The sequence below is a fragment of the Pelophylax lessonae genome (assembly GCF_965119305.1).
Source record: "Pelophylax lessonae genome assembly, chromosome: 7".
Lineage (NCBI taxonomy): Eukaryota > Metazoa > Chordata > Amphibia > Anura > Ranidae > Pelophylax > Pelophylax lessonae.
In genome coordinates, this window is record NC_138774.1 from 189,784,507 (window position 1) to 189,809,598 (window position 25,092).

The following is a 25,092-nucleotide window of genomic DNA, read 5'->3' on the forward strand; positions in this document are numbered from 1 at the left end:
TGCGCATTGTCACTTGTCACCAGATGTGGATTGTCACTTGCCAGGTCACCTGCCACCTGATGCAGCTTGTCACTTGCCACCATCACCTGCCACCAGATGCAACTTGTCACTTGCCTCGTAACTTGCCACCAGATGCGGATTGTCACTTGCCACCACATGCAGATTGTCACTTGCCACCAGATGCGGATTGTCACTTGACACGTTGCCTGCCACCATATGCACATTGTAACTTGCCACGTCACTTGCCACCAGATGCAGATTGTTACTTGCCACCAGATGCAGATGGTCACTTGCCACAAGATGCGGATTGTCACTTGCCACTAGATGCGGATCGTAACCCCCCCCCCCCCCAATATGTACATATGGGTATTATGTTTAAGCAAAATTCCCCCCCCCCCCCCCACAAAAACAGTGCGCACTAATCTGCATGCTTAGATCAAAGTCTTTGCCAAGTAACTATAGACCTGTTAGTTTAACTTCTATAGTCGGGAAGATATTGGAGAGTTTAATAAAAAAACACATAGATGAGTTCTTGCTGGAAAAAACTATTTTAAGCAACAGACAGCATGGATTCATGAGAGACAGAAGTTGTCAAACAAACCTGATTTCTTTTTATGAGGAGGTAAGTAAAACCTTGGACAGAGGGGTGGCTGTGGACGTAGTATACTTGGATTTTGCAAAAGTGTTTTACACAGTTCCCCACCAGTGCTGTATTTTGGCCTAGGCCAACAAGGCCCAGGCCTAGGGCGGCACTTTGCAGGGGGGGCAGCAAAAAACTCACCCCCCCTCCACCTGAGACTTTATTGGCCACTGGTTGCTAGAGCCGCCTCTATCACCCCCCTCTCTCTCACCCCCCCTCTCTCTCTCTTTCTCTCTCTCTCTCTCTCTCTCTCACACCCCTCCTGTCTCTCTCCCTCTCTCTCACCCCCTCTCTCTCTCTCTCACCCCCCTCTCTCTCTCTCTCACCCCCTCTCTCTCTCTCTCTCTCATCCCCCTCTCTCATCCCCCCCCTCTCTCTCTCTCTCTCTCACCCCCCCTCGCTTTCTCTCTCTCTCATCCCCCTCTCTCATCCCCCTCTCTCTCATCCCCCCTTTCTCTCTCTCATCCCCCCTCTCTCCCCCCTCTTTCTCTCATCCCTCCTCTCTCTCTCATCCCCTCTCTCTCATCCTCTCTCTCACTCTTTGACCCCCTCCCTCTCTTTCATCCCCCCTCTCTCTCTCTCACCCCCTCTTTCATCCCCCCTCTCTCTCTCCCTCACCCCCTCTCATCCCCCCCCCTCTCTCTCCCTCCCTCACCCACCCCCTCTCTCCCTCACCCACCCCCTCTCACCCCCCCTCTTGTGAGATCTCAGGGGTTCATGCTGGGACTTGTAGTCCTTCAATTTTGGAAGGAGTCACATCCGTTAAAAAAAGGGTGGGGCAAATTTACAAAGGAGGGGGGCGCCCAATTTTAGTTTTGCCTAGGGCAGCACAAAACCAAAATACACCACTGTTCCCCACACACGGCTAATGTGTAAGGTAAAGTCTACAGGCTTGGAAAGATCAGTTTGTAATTGGTTAGAAAATTGGCTAAAAGATAGAATTCTAGAGTAGTGGTTAATGATTCTTACTCTATATGGTCTAAAGTTATCAGTGGTGTACCCCAAGGTTCAGTGTTGCGACCCTTACTTTTTAATATCTTTATAAATGATATAGGGTCTGGGATTAAAAGTAACATTTCAGTCTTTGTAGATGATACCAAGCTTTGCAGTGGAATAACTTTTTTACAGGATGTCTACAACTTACAAGCTGACCTCTATGCACTGTTTCATTGGGCAACTATGTGGCAAATGAGGTTTAATGTTGATAAATGTAAAGTTATGCATTTGGGGGCTAAGAATATGCATGCATCATACATACTAGGTGGAGTAGAACTGGGGGAATCCATAGCGGAGAAGGATCTGGGTGTTCTGGTAGATCATAAGCTTAATAATAGCATGCAATGCCAAGCTGCTGCTTCCAAAGCAAGCAAAGTCCTTTTCTTGTATTAAATCATTAGTAAGACCTCATCTGGAATATGCAGTTTAGTTTTGGGCACCAGTTCTTAACCACCTTACCAACGGAGGATTTTGCTGTCTTACGTCTGGGCTACTTTTTTGCGATTCAGCACTGTGAGACTTTAACTGACAATTGCGCGGTCATGCAACGCCGTACCCAAACTAAATTTACGTCCTTTTTTTCCCACAAACAGAGCTTTCTTTTGGTGGTATTTGATCACCTCTGCAATTTTTATTTTTTGCGATATTAATAAAAAAAAGAAACAATTTTGAAAAAATAACAATATTTTTCTACTTTGACAGTTAAAAAATATCCAATATATTAAATTTTTGTCATATATTTAGGCCAAAATGTATTTAGCTACATGTCTTTGACAAAAAAATTTTCAATGAGCGTATTTTTAACCGCTTTAAGACCGGAAGATTTTACCCCGTTCCTGACCAGGCCATATTATGCAAATCGGGGCACTGCGTTATTTTACCGGACAATTGCGCAGTCGTGCGACGCTGTACCCAAATTAAATTGGCGTCGTTTTTTTCCCACAAATAGAGCTTTCTTTTGGTGGTATTTGATCACCTGTGCGATTTTTACTTTTTGCGCTATAAACAAAAAAAGAGCGACAATTTTGAAAAAATAACAATATTTTTCACATTTTTTATATGAAATTCCCCCCCCCCAAAAAAATGTAAAAATCTAATTTTTTTAACATTTTAGGCCAATTTGTTTTCTGCTACATATTTTTGGTAAAAAAAAAATCGCAATAAGCGTATTTTGATTGAGCAAAAGTTATCGCAGCTACTAACTACGGGGAATTTATGTCATTTTTATTGTTTGTTTTTTTTAACTAGTAATGGCGGCGATCTGCGATTTTTTTTTTGCGGGACTGCGACATTGTGGCGGACAGGTCGGACCCTTGACTGACATTTTTGACACTTTTGGGGGTACCAGTGACATTACTACAGTAATCAGTGCTATAAATATGCACTGTTACTGTAAAAATGACACTGGCAGGGAAGGGGTTAACTTTTATTGGTGATCAAGGGGTTAATGTATGCCTGGTGCTTACTAACGTGTGTGGGGGGAGGGGACTATGTGACACAGGCACAGATCGCAGGTTCAGCTATGCTGAATCCTGCAATCTGACCCTGCCTGTCACTTAGGAGATCCGCCCGCTTTGTTTACACAAGCGGGCGGATCTCCACACTCGATCCCCGACGATCGGGGAAGAGCGGCAGTGATCACCGCTGCTCCTCCCCTGGCCCGACTCCCGCTGTGACCGAATACAGCACGAGCGTTCCAGATTGGAATGTCTGGTGACGTAGGTCTACGTCGCCAGACGATAACGAGCCACTGTGCCGTAGTAGCAGCACAGTGAGCAGTGGGAAAGTGGTAAAAGGGATATCGGAGAACTGGAGAAAGCGCAGAGAAGGGCAACCAAACTGATAAGAGGCATGGAGGACCTCAGCTATGAGAAAAGATTAGAGGAACTGAATTTATTCTCTCTTGAGAAGAGGAGATTAAGGGGGGATATGATCAACATGTATAAATACAAAAAGGGACCATATAGTGAACTTGGTGTTGAGTTGTTCCCTTTAAGGTCAACACAGAGGATAAGGGGGCACTCTTTACGTCTAGAGGAAAACAGGTTTTGTCTCCAAATACGGAAACGTTTCTTCACCGTAAGAGCTGTGAAAATGTGGAATAGACTCCCTCCAGAGGTGGTTCTGGCCAGCTCACTAGATTGCTTTAAAAAAGGTCTGGATTCTTTCCTAGGTGTACATAATATAAATGGGTATTAGAAATTTTTTTAGGTAAAGTTGATCCAGGGAATATCCGATTGTCTCTCGGGGGATCAGGAAGGAATTTTTTTCCCCTGCTGTAGCAAATTGGATCATGCTTTGCTGGGGTTTATTTTCGCATTCCTCTGGATCAACAACGGGTATAGGATTGTGTATGTGGCATTGTATGGTTGGGTTTTCAATACTGTTTTTTTTTTTTTTTTTTGGTTGAACCAGATGGACTTGTGTCTTTTTTCAACCTGACTAACTATGTAACTATGTACCTCCTAAGCATAAATTCCACCTCCTCCCAGCACAAATCCACTGCCCTGCCAAAATCCTTCCTCTCACAAATCTTCACCCTGCCATCCCCTGAATCCCCTAAGCTCAAATGCCCCCCCCCCCCAAAAGAAAAGAAAAAAAATCACCCCTCCTAGCACAAATCCTCTACCACTAAAATTTCCCCTCCTTGTACACATCTTCTCTACCCCACTTCAAGTTTCTTCCCCCCAATTCCCAGTCCTAGTACAAATCTGATTTCCCCCCCTCCCAAAATAAATCCCCCTAAATGACCACTCTTAGCACTGCCCCCTCACCCAAATTTCCCCTTCCTAGAACAATAATTACCCCCTGCCACTCCCAAATTCCCTCTTCCAACACAAAAACCCTCCCCCAATCTCCTTGTGTCCTTCCACACCTCACATGATACTGCATGGCCCAGGGTACCTGTCCCTCTAGCCCACTCCTTGTACCGGCCATGATAAGATATATAGATATCATGTGCCACCTCCTCTCTAGCAACATAATATGAAGATAAACACCCACCCCAAGAGCTCCTGCTGGCCCACAGGTACTCTTTGATACAGAAGCTCTTTTGTCAAATGCAAGAACTAGTCCCAGGTCAGCAATGCAGATGGACTACACACATTTCACCCCAACCCGCAACAACAGACAAAATCCAAATATAAAACTAGCGGGAATCACCTTTCAGCTCCAAAGGATTGTGATAATGAACCTCAAGCCGTAGGAACCTTGAAGACCTTGCTCCGCCAAATGCTAAGCCAACATCTTGTGGGTAGTAAAATGGCTGTAAAAAAAAAAGCCAGTGTTATGATCTAGCCACAAGAGAATTTTGTTAAGTTTACACATATAGAAACAGTTAAAGAGAACCAGCTATAACTGAGCATTTATCGTTATATTACTATAATTGTGCCTTAATTAGGAAAAGTTTGAATTCGCTAGTTAATAAGATTCAGACACAACCTGTTCGAATAAGAGTGCTACGACCACCCCAAGTGAACACAGGAAATAACTGTAAAGATATACAGGACGTTCAGTGTGCAGCAGGAAATAGGGTATAGAGCATAGTCATGAATGTAATCAGAAACAAACACTCAGTGCTCACCCACATCCCTAACTGCCTCCAAAGGACCCTCAGAAATGAAAACATATAAAACCCACAAGGGGTTCAGGACAATAGTGGAATACAGGGAAATCAACAATATCATAGAGTGATTGCCACAAACAAAAAAAAAAAAAATAGTCATATGGCTAGCAGCATGTATCAATAACAAGGAAATGTAATAATCTAAACAATTTTTGTGAGGGACTAAGCTCACGCACTACCAAAATCACATTTGCTCTCATTTAGCTTTATTTGCTTTGCTTGAATCTTTAGTTTAAGGGCCAAGTCACGCTTTTACTTCGAGGTATTCTGTTCATTGCCACACACATAACATACATTGCTGTATGGTGCTGCCATTTATTTTGAGTTCAATTTATTTTATTGGAAAAAAAAATGATAACAATATAAATAGTATACCAAAGAAAGAAAAATAAATACAAAACAATCTAAGTGACAATTCAGTTTTCCACTGTACATATTACAATATTATAAAGTATTTAAAGACAGAGTAAGGGCACTAGCAAAATAGCTGTCTTGATTAAATATGTGGTAGGATACCACATAAATAATATTTGTGTTTACGGATAGACAAAGCAGAAAGGCCTTTTCCCATCTTCACCGCAAAAATACATTTAGAGGGATGCCCGAATTAGGCTTTATAACCTTTTAACATGGGGGGAAACTACTGCAAGTATTCAAGGTAATAGAAGAAAAAAAAAAGAAAAAGGGGGTGGGGGGGGGGGGGGGTTGGGAGACGTTGACTAAAGGTATCCAACTCACAGTAAGAAACTGGAGATGGAAGATTCTTTAACCTAGAGAATAATTCATGAAAAGCCTCAAGAGGGAGAGACAATGCCATTAATTTTGGGCGGCACCCCAACACACCAAGGCTATGTACCTGTGTTGTAGCTAGAAAAAAAGCATAATGTGCAATTTTTAGAATATGCCAACTAAAAATGAACGCATATTGTTATTCACTTTTAATAAACATTTTCATATGCAATGTGGAATGTAACTCTATGATATCCCTTTTATTATGCAATATACTCTATTTCTGTGTATTGTTTTTTCTAATCTTGTTTAATAAAAATAATAAACAAATTAGAAAAAAAATGGAAAAAAAATAATAAGCAAAAAGTGTATTTAAAGTAAAAAAAAATGTATTTTGATAGAGTGGGGAAGGATTATATTTTTATTGCTGTCTGTGTCCCCACTGGGCACATTCACCCTGTTTATGGATACTGATGGCCACTGTCAGGGCTGGCCCAAGACATTGTGCTGCCTGGGTCCAAGAATGAAATGTTGCCCCCCCCCCCAAAAAAAAAAAAAATTCACCCCCTCCAAGAGGCCCCCATATTCTATAGGACTATGAAAGCAGTCAGAGGAATGTGAGTGTGTACGGAGTGACAGCAAGAGCAGGACAAAGCAGTAGACACTGGGCAGATGAGCGCACCAGGCTTTCTACTGTCTATAGTGCCACAGTGCCCTGCAGGGCTGCGAACATGGTACAGGAGAATGCAGTGCTGCGGGCATGGTACAGGAGAATGCGGGGCTGTGGGCATGGTACAGGAGAATGCGGGGCTGCGGACATGGTACAGGAGAATGCAGGGATGCGGACATGGTACAGGAGAATGCGGGGCTGCGGACATGGTAAAGGAGAATGTGGGGCTGCGGACATGGTACAGGAGAATGCAGGGATGCGGACATGGTACAGGAGAATGCGGGGCTGCAGACATGGTACAGGAGAATGCGGGGCTGCAGGCATGGTACAGGAGAATGCGGGGCCGTGGGCATGGTACAGGAGAATGCGGGGCTGCGGGCATGGTACAGGAGAATGCGGGGCTGCGGGCATGGTACAGGAGAATGCGGGGCTGCGGGCATGGTACAGGAGAATGCGGAGCTGCGGGCATGGTACAGGAGAATGCAGGGCTGTGCGCATGGTACAGGAGAATGCGGGGCTGCAGGCATGGTACAGGAGAATGCGGGGCTGCAGGCATGGTGCATGAGAGTGCGGGGCTGCGGGCATGGTGCAGGAGAATGCGGGGCTGCGGGCATGGTGCAAGAGAATGCAGTGCTGCAGGCATGGTAGAGGAGAATGCGGGTCTGCAGGCATACTACAGGAGATGCAGTGCTGTGGGCATGTACCATGCCCGCAGCACTACCTCTTCTGTAGTATGCCTGCAGCCCCGCATAATGGCAGGTAGTGTGGCTGTGTGTGGAGCAGTCTCGCTTACCTGTTCCTAAAGGGTGCCTTAGGATTTAAAAATGGCGCCGCGGCCGGCCTGACATGCACACTGCGCATGCGCCCCTGCCGCTCGGTTAAGTCCGTACATGTTCGGCTATTCCCGGAAATAGCCGAACGTTTTTCGGGCTTTTCCAAGCGGGGGCGGCGGCGCATGCACAGTGTGCATGTCAGGCCGGCCGCGGACCTTTTTTTTTTTTTAACTAGCCGAAGAAGAGAAGAGGCGGCCGAGGGCCGCCCCTCTCTAAGTGCCGCCTGGGTTCCATGGTCCCATGGTAGGGCCAGTCCTGGCCACTGCCACAGTGACAAAAAAGGCAAAATCTTACAGCTGTCATTGGAACAGGACCCAGGGGAAATCCCCAAATGGGAACACCTAGTTCAGTGACAGCTCTTCTCTTTCTTTGGAGAAATGTCCACTTATGTCGTTTTGTGTCAATGAAACAGGAAGTGAAGGGAAATCTCTTCAATGAAACAATGAAAGCACAAGAAAAAAAAGTGATAGGGGTCCTAACAATTATAGGGGTCCTAACAATTATAGGGGTCCTACTTAATCCAAACAATTATCTGTACATACACTTTTTTTTGATTCTTATAGAAATACACATCCTGATCAATGTAAATAACACTCACCTTTGCCCCCATTGCCCAGGCAGCTAGGACATGCCTGCAGTGGTTTAGCTTTTCTGGTTTCATCTTGGAGTCGCAGGGTCCGCTGTAGTGGGGGATAGTCTCATAGTCTTCGGAACACTGAAACACCTCCATGTGATGGACAATTGCCTCATGTCCTTTTGTAATTGCTGGCTCGTACTGCAAAAAAGATCACTTTTATTTAAGTCTTGTGGTCTCGTGGTCTAAGAAGTTCAGTCACAGATGTCCAATCGGCTTCTCTGCCTGAACACCAAACGCCCCCCTCCCCCCATCATTCGTCTTGAAAAAGGCCATTTGACCAGACACAAGCCAATACAGGCTTTCCAGTTACTGTAGGTCAAAATGGTGATTTGTTTTCTAATTTATGAACAGTTTATAAATATACAGTATTTAGGTACATGGGAAGGTATAGTTGCTTTTTATGTATCTACCCTCACTAAGTAGTGCAAATCAGGGATTTTGTTTTGTTTCTGTTTTCTCACTGCAAGTCTACCAGTCAGGTCTGATTATATGATAATAATGGACATTTTTTGAGACTAAAATTTCCAGTCAGGTGTTGTTGATCAGGGGTCTGAGTGACTGCGGTGAAACAGGTAGATTGTTGATGGAGAATTTAGAAAGCAGTATATGTGGTGTCGGCACTGACAATACATTGTGACTTCCTTTTAAATATTATATTCAGAACCTGTCTTCAGGCATCTGACTATAACAGCAATTTAATGGCTAATTAAAATGGATGGCAGAATTTCAGATTGGCCGCCTGACATCTTACAGGGACGTCTATCTGCCACCGGGATTGGTGAATTGTTAGATGTGGGATTCGCACCTTCAAGCATTTTTTCATTTCTTGAAAGAATTTCTTATGGCCCTGCGAGAACATGTGACAGGGAACTCACGTCTGCCATCTTCCATCCTGCTCCTGTAATTATCAGACTAATTAGAATTCCGAGTCAACTGGGCGCACACACCAAGTGCTGTCACTCTACTTTCCCCATGGCAAAGACTAATTTTAAATACTACTCCAAGGGGCGGCTTTACCGTGACTTGGCAAGTTATCTGTAAGGCAGCACAGAAATGATTGCTCTAGTAATCCGACCTGCTGGCTTCATAGCTACAGTATATTTAAGAAACCAAATTTTCATTACTCAGTATTTTGCTCTACCTAGTCCAGCCCACTTTTTTCATTTTAGTGGATTTCCTTGGTGGCCTGTAGAGAAAACAATCCCTGAATTCACGGTCATCTGATTGTAACTTCTTTTTGTGCACAGCTGTAGCTCATGCTAAATAATTTTTTTATTTTTAAGCCCCACCAACACAATAACCAAGCCAGGGAAAAGCATATGTGGCAAATTCTGTAACAAATTAGAATAATGGAAAAGTAAAGTGGTATTTATTAAATGCATGATACAATTAAATATTGCATACAGTATGTGAATGTAGGGGTGTATAGTACATGCAAGTACACTTTGGGGCTTCAATCAGCTGAAAGATCATTTTGATCTAACTCCCAAAATTTTAGATACTTACAGCTCCGTCATGCCTTTCTGGCACAGTTTGGTTTGGGGGGCAGTAATATTCAGGTCCCTAGGCTTGAGCTCTTGTTGAAAAGGGGACTCGCTGGAAAACCTCTATCCAAGGTGTATAAATTGCCTTTTTTTATACAACACAGTCACTGACAAGATGCAAGGAGATGTGGCTGATTATTATAGATTTGAATGCAGATGACTTGGCGGATATCTGGGACTATCTATTTACGCATCTTATCTCCACCAGAGATACATTGATCCAATATAAATTTTGACATAGAATATACTATACCCTAGCCAGACACCACTCTACTTTCTCCCAATGCTGGTGCTGTCCCACTTCTCCTGATTGTATGCATATCTTTTACGGTTGTCCTAAAATCATTTTGTCTCTTAGATTTTTGTCTTAAAGGGTTGTCCTACAATTTCTGCGTACCTCTTGGACCTTGTGGAGCTTATAGTGCTTATCAGGGTATCTAGAACTTTACTACCCAGAAGCTAATTATCTTCAATTCAAAGAAATAAGAGCCACTGACTCTATCCTCCAGCAGGATACTTCTTTTGTTTCTTCATTGCACCTTTACAAGGCAGCTAATGCCAAAAGAGGATGTCCAAAAAATGATTTAGGTAGGGTGGTTGGCTGGACTCAATTTATTTAAATAACTGATCCTGATTACGTGACCTCTTACTGTATCTTTCATTTTCATTTTGGATATAGGGAGACTTTTGTTTTGGTTCTTAGGCCTGTTTTCTATCACTGCTAGGGGGCTGCTGGGGTGCTCTAAGGCAGTTTTCTCTATAACCATAACTGGGGTTCTGGGCTTAATTCTTTTTCTGGTACATGTGTCCTAACACTATATTGCCAAAGGATTTGTGCATTTGTTCAGCCAGTCTTGTGATTTACACAGTTCTACCCCAATGCAGGACTACTCAGTGGATGGTGATATATTGTCCAATAAGCAGGGAGGTGGAGAGGTAATTCAGAAAACTGGCCAGTCTGTGCAGTGTATCACATGGTTGTATAGTGTGCAATCATACATGTGCTTTGAGGGTAGTCATGTTAGTTCCTTACATATACATCCTTGGCTTTCTGTTTTGCAGTGCTGCACAGTAATCATGCTTTATCATTTCAGGTACTAGTGGCTGGGATGTTAAAACACTTATGTTTAATTTTGATTCAAGGTAAAACGTTTTTGGGTTACCATGACAATGTGATGTTTGGGGAAATGTTGTGGTAATTCTGTGATGTAGCACCAGTAAGTTGTTTCCTTATCCGGAATGACAACGTCCGGAGCAAGAACATCCATCGTCAGAACATCATCGGGGAGAGGAGTTGTGCGGATCTCTGGTTTCAGCAGCTGCACTCGCTGCAGCCCACGGTGGAGGCTGGAGATATTGATGGCTGACAACGAATGGAAGGGTTTCTCCAGCACGGCGTAAATAAGGTGTACTGTTCCATCCTGAGAAGAAAGATTACAAATGGTGAAGATATGAATTTGAGACCTATGAAAGAATATAAGCATGTAAAAAGCACCCATCGGTTCAAAGAGTGGAGACACCTATTTTGTGGGTGAGATTTGGCCTTCATGCCTCACCCGCAAGAGTTACAAAGTTGAAAGACCAAGAAAAGTACCAGCTGGTAGAGTGCAACCGCAGCAGAGCTTGTAGCAAATTCTTAAGATTGAAGCTGCATAGTTTCCAACATTTTTGTATAGTTCCTGGGGACATTTTGCTGCAGAGATGGTGAAGCCAATAGAGCTGACCATGTACCACGTACAATTACAACATGCAATCAAAGTTAATCTATTGTCCAGGCCCTCATATGCAAAATGAGGACCTGTCTAAACAATTTGGCTAATTTGCATACAACCATGTAGGTCCTATACTACAATAATGCAGGCAAATCTAAAAAAGACTGCACAATCTTCATCTTCAGCTCATCACAAGTGCTACTTGTTCGAAAAATCACTCATTCTGATATATTTTTTCTGTACGTGCCATGGGGAACTTTCCCTTAACCTCTTGTCCCAGAGATGCAATTTCCCTTCACTTCCTGTCCCACAGATGCAACAGGAAGTAAATGGAAATACCCCAATGTGAAAGGTATTCTCCTCTTAGTTGTTCCTGTAACAAGTGTCCTCCATTGGAAGATTTCTCCTCATCTCTTGTTCTGGGGACAACTCTTTGCCACTCTAATCAAAACAAAACAAATGTTTTACCTAGAGATATACTTTAATTAAGATAATTTTGATTAAAGTAAAGCAATGAATGGAATAGTTTAACTGTGGGACACCCTTTTGGCATTGCATAAAATCCCCTCAGCTTAACAGGCATTTTTTTCCTTGCAGAAATACACACTATGTAATGGATATGGTGTAGTGCTAATAATGATTATATGAACTCCACAGTCCACACAAGTGTTCAGATAGAACAAGTAAAGTACAAAAACAAAAGTCTTTCCAAAGGGTGCTCCGAAAGAAAAACTGCCAACCACTCCAAGCTCCAAAAGCCCCGTGTGCAGGAACCGCCACCAAAGGATAAGAATGGCCCCTTACCACAATGCGATGATCCCCATTACAGGGATCGTATCCAGCCTGTGTGTAATATCCAATGCTCATACGGACAGATAGCCGGCTCCTAATGACCCCTCATCGGCTCCAACCGGAACAAATGCAGATACAAAAAAGAGGGACAACTCCCATAGTGAAGCACAATCAAGAACTTTTATTAAAATAAGAAAGCGAAGAGTGGCAACTCACATTGACATGAAGATATATCAGAGTAACTTAGAGCATTCCTTCGGGACTCCGTTTCAAACCAGGAAAATGGCCGCCGCGTCCCCTCGTAGGTCGCAGCGTGACGTGCCGCAGGCTCCTCCTACGCGTTTCGTCAATACGTGACGTCGTCAGGGGGTGTGGCCTGCGGCAAAACGTCTTTCTTTATACGCTGGACGAGGCGGAAAGGCGGGGCGTCATATACCTAACCCGAAAATCAAAAAGAAGGCCGATGCATACCACCCACCGGAAGGAAGCGGGCCGGAGCCCCGGAACCGGATGTATACCATATGCGTGTCAACACCCGGAACCGGACCCAAATCTAATCCTGTAGATGGACCAATCAAGTTCCAACACTCGGATTCAATTAAAAAATTATAAGAATCACAATCATGTATATATACTCTGATGTTTCAAACATGGGCATCCATCCATATTTGGATTCAAAGGGACTGAAACATACATATAGAGTTCAATTCCAACAGGAAAAACATGTATGTAGCCCTGTGATATAAACACACAGTAATTAATGCTGCCATAGGTGACCATATTGGGGCGCACTGCCATCTACAGGTCAGAAACCAAATCCCATAGGATGCTCTGATTACAACTTAAAATTACATGTAAAAGCCATAACATAAATACACAAAAAGCATAAAAATTATATTTTAAAAAGCATCAAAAAGTTAAAACTTTTAACATCACACATTAATGCAATAAGGTGCTATATCCCCTAATAAAGGATCAAAAAAATGATGAAACGGTAACCAGAGTGGCAAATGATCGAGATATACTGACAAACCAAACCAATTAGGCATTGTTGATAAAGGAATTGATATCCCAATCAATGTTTAACCCGTGAGGGGCATATGTTTTCAAACGATAGATCCAGCTCGTCTCTAATTGCGAGACGCCTCTGGTACGGTTGCTGCCCCTCCAACTTCCCGAGAACTTGTCAATACCTAAAAAGACTGTGCCTTTAGGGTCATTCCCGTGGCATTGGTCGTAATGCCGCGAAACACTATGTTTCGGGAAAGCCTTAATTATATTTGCCACGTGTTCCTGTAAACGCACATGTAACATTCGTATTGTCCGGCCCACATATTCGCGGCCGCAGGGGCAACGTAGCAGGTAGACGACATGACGCGTGGTACATGTGATAAACGGCTTAATTTTGAAATCTTGTTGTGTGGCATTAGAAGAGAATGCCTCAACCCTTCTTGTTCTACAGGCATTAATCTTGCAGATGGCACAGCGTCTACACGGATAGAAGCCACCCATCTGTTGAAAAAAAGAGATAGTCCTAGGTGGATCTACAACATTGGGGGCTATTTGAAGCCTCAAAGGAGCCCCTAAGATCATTTTCAGGGGTGTGCCCCCTTTGAGGCTTCAAATCACGTATTGACGAAACGCGTAGGAGCTGTGACCTACGAGGGGACGCGGCGGCCATTTTCCTGGTTTGAAACGGAGTCCTGAAGGAATGCTCTGAGTTACGCTGATATATCTTCATGTCAATGTGAGTTGCCACTCTTCGCTTTCTTATTTTAATAAAAGTTCTTGATTGTGCTTCACTATGGGAGTTGTCCCTCTTTTTTGTATCTGCATTTGTTCCGGTTGGAGCCGATGAGGGGTCATTAGGAGCCGGCTATCTGTCCGTATGAGCATTGGATATTACACACAGGCTGGATACGATCCCTGTAATGGGGATCATCGCATTGTGGTAAGGGGCCATTCTTATCCTTTGGTGGCGGTTCCTGCACACGGGGCTTTTGGAGCTTGGAGTGGTTGGCAGTTTTTCTTTCGGAGCACCCTTTGGAAAGACTTTTGTTTTTGTACTTTACTTGTTCTATCTGAACACTTGTGTGGACTGTGGAGTTCATATAATCATTATTAGCGCTACACCATATCCATTACATGTTGTTTCTCAGATCTGGTATTTCTAATTCTAGGTCAGGTGTTGGCTGCTTTATCTAGTCTATTGACTTGTTTTATATTCTCTGTATTTTATACTGAATGGTTTTAGTCTTAATGTGAGCGCAGCAATATCCCCAATTTTAGAAATACACACTATATTACCAAAAGTATTGGGATGCCTGCCTTTACACGCACGTGAACTTTAATGGCATCCCAGTCTTAGTACATAGGGTTCAATTCTGAGTTGGCGCACCCATTGCCGCTATAACAGCTTCAACTCTTCTGGGAAGGCTGTCCACAAGGTTTAGGAGTGTGTCTATGGCAATGTTTGACCATTCTTCCAGAAGCGCATTTGTGAGGTCAGGCACTGATGTCGGACGAAAAGTCCTGGCTCGCAGTCTCCACACTAATTCATCCCAAAGGTGTTCTATTGGGTTGAGGTCAGGACTCTGTGCAGGCTAGTCAAGTTCCTCCACCCCAAAGTCGCTCATCCATGTCTTTATGGACCTTGTTTGTGCACTGGTGCACAGCCTTGTTGGAACAGGAAAGGACCATCCCCAAACTGTTCCCACAAAATTGGGAGCATAAAATTGTCCAAAATGTCTTGGTATGCTGACGCCTTAAGAGTTACCTTCACTGGAACTAAGAGGCAAAGCCCAACCCCTTAAAAACAACCCCACACTATAATCCCCCCCTCCACCAAATGATTTGGACCAGTGCACAAAGCAAAGTCCATAAAGACATGGATGAGTGAGTTTGGGGTAGAGGAACTTGACTGGCCTGCACAGAGTCCTGAACTCAACCTGATAGAACACCTTTGGGATGAATTAGAGTTGAGACTGTGAGCCAGGTCTTCTCGTCCACATCAGTGCCTGACCTCACAAATGTACTTCTGGAAGAATGGTCAAACATTCCGATAGACACACTCCTAAACCTGGTGGACAGCCTTCCCAGAAGAGTTGAAGCTGTTATAACTGCAAAGCGTGCTCTAACTCAATGTTGAACCCTACGGGCTAAGACAGGGATGCCATTAAAGATCATGTGCAAGTAAAGGCAGACATCCCAATACTTTTGGTAATATAGAGTAGAATAGTTTTGAATAGTGGAACCATTTATGGTGCCCTGTAGGCTTTGTTTTTGACTTTGGAATAAAGACAGTACCTCAATCAGGTAATCTTTGGGGTCACATGTTATGAAGGGTCTTTTGAAGACAAGGTAGAGTCCCTCTGGTGTCTGTCGGGCTGACAACAGCTGGTAGTCTTGGTGGGAGTCAATGTGCAGTTGTCCCTCTGTGTCACTCCAGGCATCCTGGGAATAAAATATGAGTGTTAAACAAATGCAACCTATTTAGATTAGACCTATAGTCAAACAATAAAATATGATCAGCAATCTTGCTGGGATGGAGACAGAATTGTTGGAGGAACCAAGAGAGGGGCAGAGATTGAAACTTCTGTTGTAGAAGGGTTAAAGATTTTTTTCTTTTTTTTTCCAGTGACCAGTCCACCTGTAGCCCAACCCAAAGGTTTAAGACCTAAAGTGATTGTAAACCTCAGACATGAAAAATGAACAATACAAACAAATCATATCCCTTTATAGTGTCTACTTGTCTCGCTTAAGAGCCATAAGTGCCACTTTTGTCTTCTTCTTCGTTCCTCTGATATCAGCATGAATCACTTCTTACAAGTTTTTCTGACACCAAGAGAAAAATGGTGACAGCGGAGGGATCTCCAGCTGATTGACAGCCTCATCTCTGTTCCTGTGTGCTGTTTAAAGGGGGGTGTGGTGTCTCTTTCCTCCAATCAGCTCTCAGAGCTCTCCTCACTGAGCTCTGCCAAGTGTAACTTCAGCTCTCCGCCCCCTTTTTTTCTGAGCTCTCAGACAATCTTTACAATTCAGCACTTTGAACAGATGTAGAGAAGAAAGGACTTCAGGTAGACAGGTACAACTTGGTAGAAGGATTTGTTTCCTCTCTGTGTATCACCTGAAGCCAGTCACTTCACTGGGTATATGGAAGGGTTTCCAACCACTTTAATGTATCTCTTAATGAACTGAATATAAATGGGTTTGTTTCCCCTTAGAAATAAGCCAGATTTAGATTTTTACCACTTTACAGTAACATAACTTCTTTCGCTTTTTGAAGGAGGCATACTTTTCACTAATCTGCTTGTCCTCAATTTATAAATAGCTTTTCATTAATGGAAGCTAGAGTACAGCTCTATGAATGGGGGAGATGGGCGGAAAGGGTGGGCATAGTCAGCACTCTTGGTGAGTGCATACGACAGGTACCTCGGCTCGTATTACCCCAACAACACTGGAAGACTGCAGCTTTCGGGTATAGGAAGGGGGAAAAAAAGAGGGTTTCAACCCTGAAACTTTAAACTAAATGTGAGTACTTTCCTATGTCCTGTTTTTTAAATAACAGTTTTACCTAAACTTTGGCTTTAAGTATGATCTGGTGTAAGTATATACCTTTTGGGCTGGGATGCTGTATCAAAAATGGTACAACCTTGTCAATCTGTTTAGTTTTCAGCTGTGTTCACAACTGTCTGACACAGATCAGCCTCTACTGCTGCCTTTCACCCTGTAACTTGCTACAAAGTTATAATTTACAGAGTGATCACTGGGGGAGATGAGATTGAGGAAATGCTTCTCATGGATTACATCATTTCAATCAGCAATTTATTGATATATAAAGCAGCTTTTTTTTTTTTTTTTTTTTAATTATACTGTTGCTGTATATTGTTATATTTTAGGAATTTTTCATACAGACTTGTTTAAGTCACTGAAAGGTTCATTTTAAATACACCATGTGAGGCAACACAATTCCAAAAAACAATATTGTAAAGAAGCAACTTTACCAGCAGAGTGTTTTTTAATTAAATTTCATGGACATCTTTGTGTATGGAAAAAAAAAACAGATTGACGAGTTTATAATATATTGCAGTCCAGCATATGATGCTGATTCTCACATCCTACTCAATAATGTACCTGCCATATTGTTCTGGCACCTGTCCGCCCACATGGTTCTCTCTGTTACCTAAATCTAGGATGGTCTAAGTATCTTGTAGGTTATGTTTATAAGGGCTATGGTTCTGCAGAGCTGGCAGTGAAATAATAATAAAATAAATATAGAGAAGGAAATAGACCAACCTATTCAGCTAGGAAAAAGGAATAGTAAATAGATTAAATAAGCATCAATGGGGCTCATTTATCGATTAGCTTTAGCAACCAATTCAAATGCATTCTGAACCAGTTTGAATTCTGATTGGTTGCTATGAGTAATATAATGACTGAATTGTCTCAATCTGTGCTGCCCATATCAACCAATCAGAATATCCGTTTATTTTCCTTCTGTGCTATTTGAGAGCAGGAAAGGAAAACCTGATTGGTTGGTATGGGCAACGCAATATGCCAAATATGGTTTTTATTCTGTTAATGACCAATCATATTGTCAAATATTGGTTTAGATGTTACAATGGCTTCTTTATCTGCATGCAATTTTATAATGGCTTCTTTATCAGCATGCAAAACAGCAGCCATTTGGTCACTTGACATAAGAAAACCAAGAAAACAATTCACAAAATGTATTCTGTGGGTGCCCACAGATGTGCCTGGAACAGGCACCACCTCCTGGCTTCTGTCAGGGGGGATAAATTATACCATCTCTCCTCTCTGTTCAAATTAGCTAGTAGGATTACACATCGGCAAACAACTGATTTATTGGGAGTCTATGGTTAGCAATCTTTTCACCAGCAACCAGAACTGTATTTGGCCAGTTCATAGCGATTCTCTGAGAATTTATAATGAAATGTTGTAATCTGGACTTTGTGTCCTTTTTTCTATCAGTTAAATAAGTGTCTATTTTTCATGTAAGATGATTAAACCATCCAATTAAATATGCATTCCTTTTACCTGGAAGCTTTGTTTTCATACTGACACTGTCTTTTTGAATAAATTGTTCTGTTGAAAAAATTGTTCCGGGGACAATCTGATAATTCAACCAAGCAGCTGGTCAAGTTTGGCAAGCACTGTTATATGTCTTTGGCTTATGTAACTAAAAAACAGCAAATGAAAGAAAATATTCCACAGTTTTGTGTGGGAATCAAACAGTAATAAAAATGTTTTGCAGCTTTCATACGCATCAAACTTATTCAATGAGGGGACACAAAATGTGATGACTGTATGCAAAGGGCATTAACCTAAAGCAACCAGACTCCTGATAGGCAGATGTAGTAGGATGAGTTAATTTGTTGATTTCACATGATTTCTGATTGGTTGTTTTCGCTTAGTGAACTTTGTAAATAGCCATGGATTTTTATTATAATACAGGATTTATTGTTTACTGTTTGCACAGCGCTTTACAATATAGATTACTGAATAAGTCCCGGTTCACACTACCGCGACTTGTCAGGCGACTGGTCAGCCTGACAAGTCGCGGTCCATTCTGTGCTACGGGAACCGTTCTAATAGGAGCGACTCAAGTCGTTCCTGAATTAGAAAATAGTTCCTGTACCACTTTGGAGCGACATCGGAGCGACTTGCATTGACTTCCATTATGTGAAGTCTGTGCAAGTCGCGCCGAAGTCGCGGTGCACGCGACATCACAGGTCGCCCCCGAAGTCGGATCGCCATAGTGTGAACCAACACTAACTTTCTCAAATATTCAAATAGTTTTCAATTTTATAGCAGAAATACAGTTACGTTTGATTTTGTAAACATCCATAATTTTTTTTTCAATATTCCATATTTTTGTGGTCAAGAAAAGCAATTAGGAAAGCCAAACACTACTACTATGTTATTATCCTTTATCGTTCATATACATTCATATGAAAAGGAGTATAAATTAATAGCACTATATACAAAAATGATATTATTTAAGCCTAAAATACACACTATTTTCCACAGCTAATTACTCAGTAAAAGAATTAAAAATAAAAAAGCTTAACCCTGGCTTAAACTGTTCCATAACAAATTCTGCAATCTGTGACTCTGTGATCCCAAGGCGCCCGGAGAGCCGCATAGGACTGAATGTAAGGAAAGACTCTGTATAAGGAATAATCTAGTAAATAAGGGAGCACTCTAGTCTACTGAGCATTACTCAAAAACAAAAAAAACTAGACCTGCTTCACAGCAAAGTTTTACATGTAATACTTTTTAGCAGCATTAAAGGAAGCACTCAAGGACAATGTTTAAGGACAGCCTCTATTGAAAAAGGAGTATGCATTATTAGCACTTTAAACAAAAGTGATATTATATAAGCCTAAAATACACACAATTTTCCACAGCTGATACTCAGTAAAATAATTATGAAATAAAAGCTTAAACCCGGCTTAAACTGTTCCATAACAAATTTTGCAACAGCAGCATTTTGGGACATGAGTGACAGATTCACAAGCAAATTTTCTGTAGCTTTTGTGGACAATGCATTGTGTATGCTTGGACTTGTGATCCCAAAGCACCTGGAGAGCCGCATAGGACTGAATGTAAGGAAAGACTATAAGGAATACTCTAGTATATAAGGGAGCACTCTAGTCTATTGGGCACTACTCAAGAATAAACAGAACTAGACCTGCTTAACAGCAAGGTTTTACATGTAATACTTTTTGGCAGCATTAAAGGAGGCTCTCAAGGGCAATGTTAAAAGGCAGACCTATTGAAACTCTTAAAGAAATTTATAAGCAAACCTGTCACTGAAAGTACCCTTGCCTGCAGAACCTATAAAAGATAATAAACAGTTGCTTACGCCAAAGAAGGAGCTCAGTCCATCACTCCATAAAACGGCCATATCGGCTCCTTCAAACTCCCCCCGGTCCGACATCCCAAAAATAATTCCAAATTTTAGGTCCTTGATAAGGATCTGGAAATACACCACTTTTTCTGAGTAGCTGACATTCCAAAAAAGACGGAGCGACCCTTGAGGATCCAGGGGGACACTATAGGGAAAGGAGCTGTCCATAGGGGCTGTTCCATGGAGGGAGACCATGAGAAGGGCTAAAAAAAGGCCAATCATGGTGAAATAGATGGGGACAACCTTTCTGATCTGCAGGTGAGAGGGGCAGGAGAGCTTCCTAGTCGCCATCAGTTAAGATACAGAGGCAGACCATGGAAGAGTGACTTTTTATACCTCGGTGAATCTGTGCTGGTGTGGTCAGCGTAGTTCTGTAATCACATTTGGCTGATCACAAATCTCATTCTGCATTTGGGCCCTCAGGTCATGCAGGCCTCATTGGCTGCCACACGCTGATAGGCCCTAATTGCCTTGGCAGGTTTAAAGTGACTTCTACAGGCTGTGACGTCTCTAAAAGACAGCTGCTGCCAAAATCCACTTCCTCACCTGTGATAGAAGGCTTTAGTTTTATGTCAGTCTGCAGATGAGTGTTGTCTAAATTCACTATTTTCATCTGAATCTGGTGTCAAACATACTGTATGTCATTTTGAGGGACTGTCCCTCTTTTTGAACCAAATACCCCTGTCTCTTCTTCTTACTCAAATGTCCTCTCTTTTGGTGTAAAGATCTAAATACATACATATACTATTTAACTGTCACAGTGGTTTGTATTGCAGTAAACTTTCCAGACATCCTGCAGATTACTTTGTTATTTTTAAATGCTAACATAAAGAAAAAGTAGTGTTGAAAAAAAAAACCCGTAGTAGGAATAAAGCTGGCCATACACACATAGATGTCACTCATTCAGACTGTGGGTTGAACAAAATCCTGAACAGATTCCTCCCTGCAGGCCAAGCAGTGCAGACGGATGAATTTTCAGCTGTGGTTACTGTATTCTGACGGCTGGTGCCAAAATGCCCAAACAGTAGCTGCATCTAATTGGATGCAGGGGCTATTTAGCTGGCAATTTCCCACTCAGCTGCTTTTTTAAATTAAAGGATGTCCAGCGTTATAGGGCCAACAAGGCCATTCATGGATTTGCTCCATTTTTGCTATTTAAAGAGGAACTGCACTCTGCTCACATAATTTATAACAAAAACATCTTTGCCATTCTGAAGCTTCCCTCCAACCACTTTGCATATTATTTTATATATACTGTGATTCTGTACTTACCAAATATGCTGCAGAAATCTCCCTGCACTAAGTCTGGCTGCAGCCATTTTAACTATGGGCAGCTGAAGTTGCTGCCTGTTCACTTCCTGGATTTACACAGACACACATACACATATATATTCAGACAGACAGACAGACACACTCACTCACACCACTGCTTGTCTGCACATTTCTCCTCATGGATCTCTGCAGTCTCCCGTTAGCTCCACCCTCATCCAGCCCCCTCCAGCTCTGCAGCTCTCATTAGCTCTCCTATGACTCATCCCTCCTCCCTTGCTGGCAAACACTCATTAGAGTTAAGCTGGATACACACTATACAACTTGTGTTGTTAGATTTCCTTTAGATTTACCTTCAACTATGTAGTGCCTGATTGCATACAAATTGAAAGTGTTTAGATTTGACCTCATATTATATGGTTTTGGTAAATCTAAAGGAAAACATCTAAAGACAATTGTATAGTGTGTATGGCCCATTAGAGAGAGAGCTGTGCATGATGTCATTAGCCTAGGCTAAAGACCAGACAAGAAAGAGAAAGTGGGCTGTAAAGGGTATTTACTGGCAGAAAAAAAATGTTTTACTATTCAAAGTTAAAACAACAGGGGCAGAAGATTTAATAGATGTAAAAATGACTGAAGAGCCGCTTTCATTTGTAATGGTTTGATCAATTGGGGTGTGGCAATGGTATGTCCTTTGCCTAAATATTTTGTGATAAAAAGAATCTCCTATAAGTACCAGCAGATGCCCCTGGCCAATCCAGAGCTTTTGGAAAATGAATTTACCAATACTGTACCTCCTACCAGTCCGTGTCTTCCCTTCTTTATGGTTAAAATTTAAATACTTGGGTGACCCAAACATCTACTTTTAATCAAAAAGATCCTGAAAATGTCCTCTATCAAACACTGGATTGTCATCTGAGGTCTATGGCTTAAAGCTAGTCATAAAGACCGGATGAGTCTAAGTGTAATGCCTGTATGTCCTGCTCATTATCACAAGTTGACCACTCTCAGAAGTATGCAAAAGCTGATATAATCACTACTGTTAATTCCTGTGATAAGCAGCAGCTGTAAAGTCCATCAGTGCTGTCATACCCTACTGCCCCAGCCCCCCCAACCACAAGATTTAAAGCCTAGTACACATGGGACGAATATCGGGCCTGCATGTCGGACTGTGTGCACTGCAGTGGGGCCGACAGAAAGCGTCCAATCGGCCAGCTTCTGGCGAAGGGGTATAATCGAAAAATCTCTACCGATCGGTTTTCGATTAGCTCTTTCAGGCGATGGCTAAAGCAGGGGAGATTGCTGTACCAATGTTGGATAGTTATTACAACAGCTCCTCCTAAACTGTCAGTTTTTTTTTTTGTTCTGCCCTACTGGGTTGAACAAAAAAAAACTAGTAGTATGTACTAAGCTTGGGTACAGCAACCAAAGATGTGGACTAGGCTTAGGTGCATACAATACTAAATTAAAAGACAAAGCTGCAACATACTATGTGATATAAACAATATTACAAAAAGCAAAAGAAAGAAAGTTGCGCTAATAAGTAATAACCTATTAGATACACCAAATCAAAAAATTTCAAAATAAAGAAAAGTTCATTGAAACCAAGTGCAAGTGCAAACACAAGAATGAAAGTGTAGTCCAAATGTGATCAGTGAACAAGTGGATGTGGGACTCAAATCCCTAGTATCAAGGCAATATAAGGTGTGCAGTTTACAAAATCCTCCACCAAATGGCACCATATGGGGATTACCAGATCGCAATGACCATCTAATTAAAGATAGGTCAAAGCAAGCAGTGGAAATATGACACAGAGTGGATCTTAAAAGATGTTGTCATCCGTAAACACACAGGGTTAATCTGGTCACCTCACCATGGTCGTGATGACACGGTGCCTAGACTGTCTTCTGTGATGTCAGCAGAGAAAGGACTTCAGCCCGCTCTCTGCTGAAAACGGGTCACAGGAGCGCAGAACGAACTGCACTCCTTTGATCCATAGGAGATGTACAGCCAAACGAGCTTTGGCTGTACATCTCCTTTAATGTATTCTATGCATTAAGATAAAAGACCTTCTGTGTGGAGCAGCCCCCCTCGGCCCCCTGATACTTACCTGAGGTCCCTCTCTGTCCAGCGATGTCCACAACTGTCTCAGCTGTCAGAGATTCTCCCTCCTGATTGGCTGAGACATTGGCTACTGCTGCTGTCAATCAAATTCAGCTAGCCAATCAAGAGAGAGAGGGGGCGGGCCAGGGCTCTTTGTCTGTATTGACACAGGGAGCTATGACTGAGCTTGGGTGCCCCCATAGCAAGCTGTTGGCTGTGGGTGCAGTCAACTGGAGGGAGGGGCCAGGAGCACAGAAGAGGGACCCAAAGGAGGAGGGTCTAGGCTGCTCTGTGAAAATCCGCTACAACAGAGCAGGTAAGTATAACATGTTTGTTATTTTTATAGGGAAAAAAACGAGAATTTACAAATACTTTAAATATTCTATAATAATAATCTATAGTTTACTCAACTATATATATTTCCACATATATACACTGAGGGAAAGTGGGGGGGGGGAGTAGAGAGAGAGAGAGGGGGGTGAGCAAGAGAGGGGGGGTGAGAGAGAAGGGAGGGGGTGAGAGAGACGGGGGGTGAGAGACAGAGAGAGAAGGGGGTGAGAGGAGGTGTTAATCATACCTGCCATCACTAATTATGGCCGCAGGCTGGTCTTGTCTAGGTTCAAGCAGCCAGGATCTAGAGCTGCTGTGTGTTCTATAATTAAATCTGCCACATCCATAGCAAGCCCTTTCACAGCAGTGTGTGCAAGTTGGGAGATGGAGGGGTGGGAGGTGTCGCAGATTCAGTCTCCTCTGTCCTGTTCATATAGCACACTGTGCTGGGCACTGCCAATTATGTATCTCAATATCTCACTCATAGAATTTATGAGATATTGCAGGATTGGAACAGCAGAGTGCACCTGCCTCCAGGTCACAGGCAGTGTGTCAGGAGAATGGCAAAAGAAGAACAGGCAATACTACCAATACTAGGCATGGCCGCATCTGTTACGCTTACGTGCGTATTGGCGCATGAATGGGGAATTTGCACATGCAGAATCAGAAAAAGCGCATGCGCAATGGCACATACATAACGTGACAGATGCTAACGCCCACTGGCCTTTAAAGGACTACTGCTGTGCTCATCAGATCGCTGGATGATTGTCAGCGCCCCTGTGTTCCTGTGCCTCTGTGTGTTTGATTTTGGATTTCCTGCTACCGACCTGGCTTACCCTTTACCTTCCTGGTTTTGATCCCTGGCTTGTACTACCGACTCCGCTGCTGTTTGATCACCCATGTATTACCCCAGCCTGCATTATAGACTCTGCTACTATCTTCCCATCTGTGCATGAATGGTGAACTTTGCACATGCAGAATCAGCAAATGCGCATGCGCAATGACACGTGCACAACGTAACAGATGCTAACACCCGCTGGCCTTTAAAGGACTGCTGCTGTGTTTATCAGATTGCTCGATGATCGTTAGCACCCCTGTGTTCCTGTGCCTCTGTGTGTTTGATCTTGGATTTCCAGCTACTGACTTGGCTTGCCCTTGACCTGTCTGATCTCCATTCCTGGCTTTGACCCCTGGCTTGTACTACCGACTCCGCTGCTGTTTGATCACCTACACACTTATTTGGGGACTTGGCAAACTGACTTGAGTCATTGCTAAGTCT

The 25,092-nt window shown here is 42.7% G+C and overlaps 1 protein-coding gene across 1 annotated transcript in view; it reads right to left on the reverse strand.

Moving 5' to 3' along the window:
- Positions 1-20,402, reverse strand: part of DBH (dopamine beta-hydroxylase) — a gene marked incomplete at its 5' end in the record, with an annotated part of 140,893 nt that extends 120,491 nt beyond the window's left edge. The window contains 5 exons of the mRNA XM_082263605.1: positions 4,799-4,901; positions 8,092-8,268; positions 10,838-11,095; positions 15,485-15,631; positions 20,067-20,402. Of these exons, the coding sequence (XP_082119731.1) occupies positions 4,799-4,901; positions 8,092-8,268; positions 10,838-11,095; positions 15,485-15,631; positions 20,067-20,402 (1,021 nt within the window). The remainder of the gene's footprint in view (positions 1-4,798; positions 4,902-8,091; positions 8,269-10,837; positions 11,096-15,484; positions 15,632-20,066) is intronic.
- Positions 20,403-25,092: the final 4,690 nt, after the last annotated feature.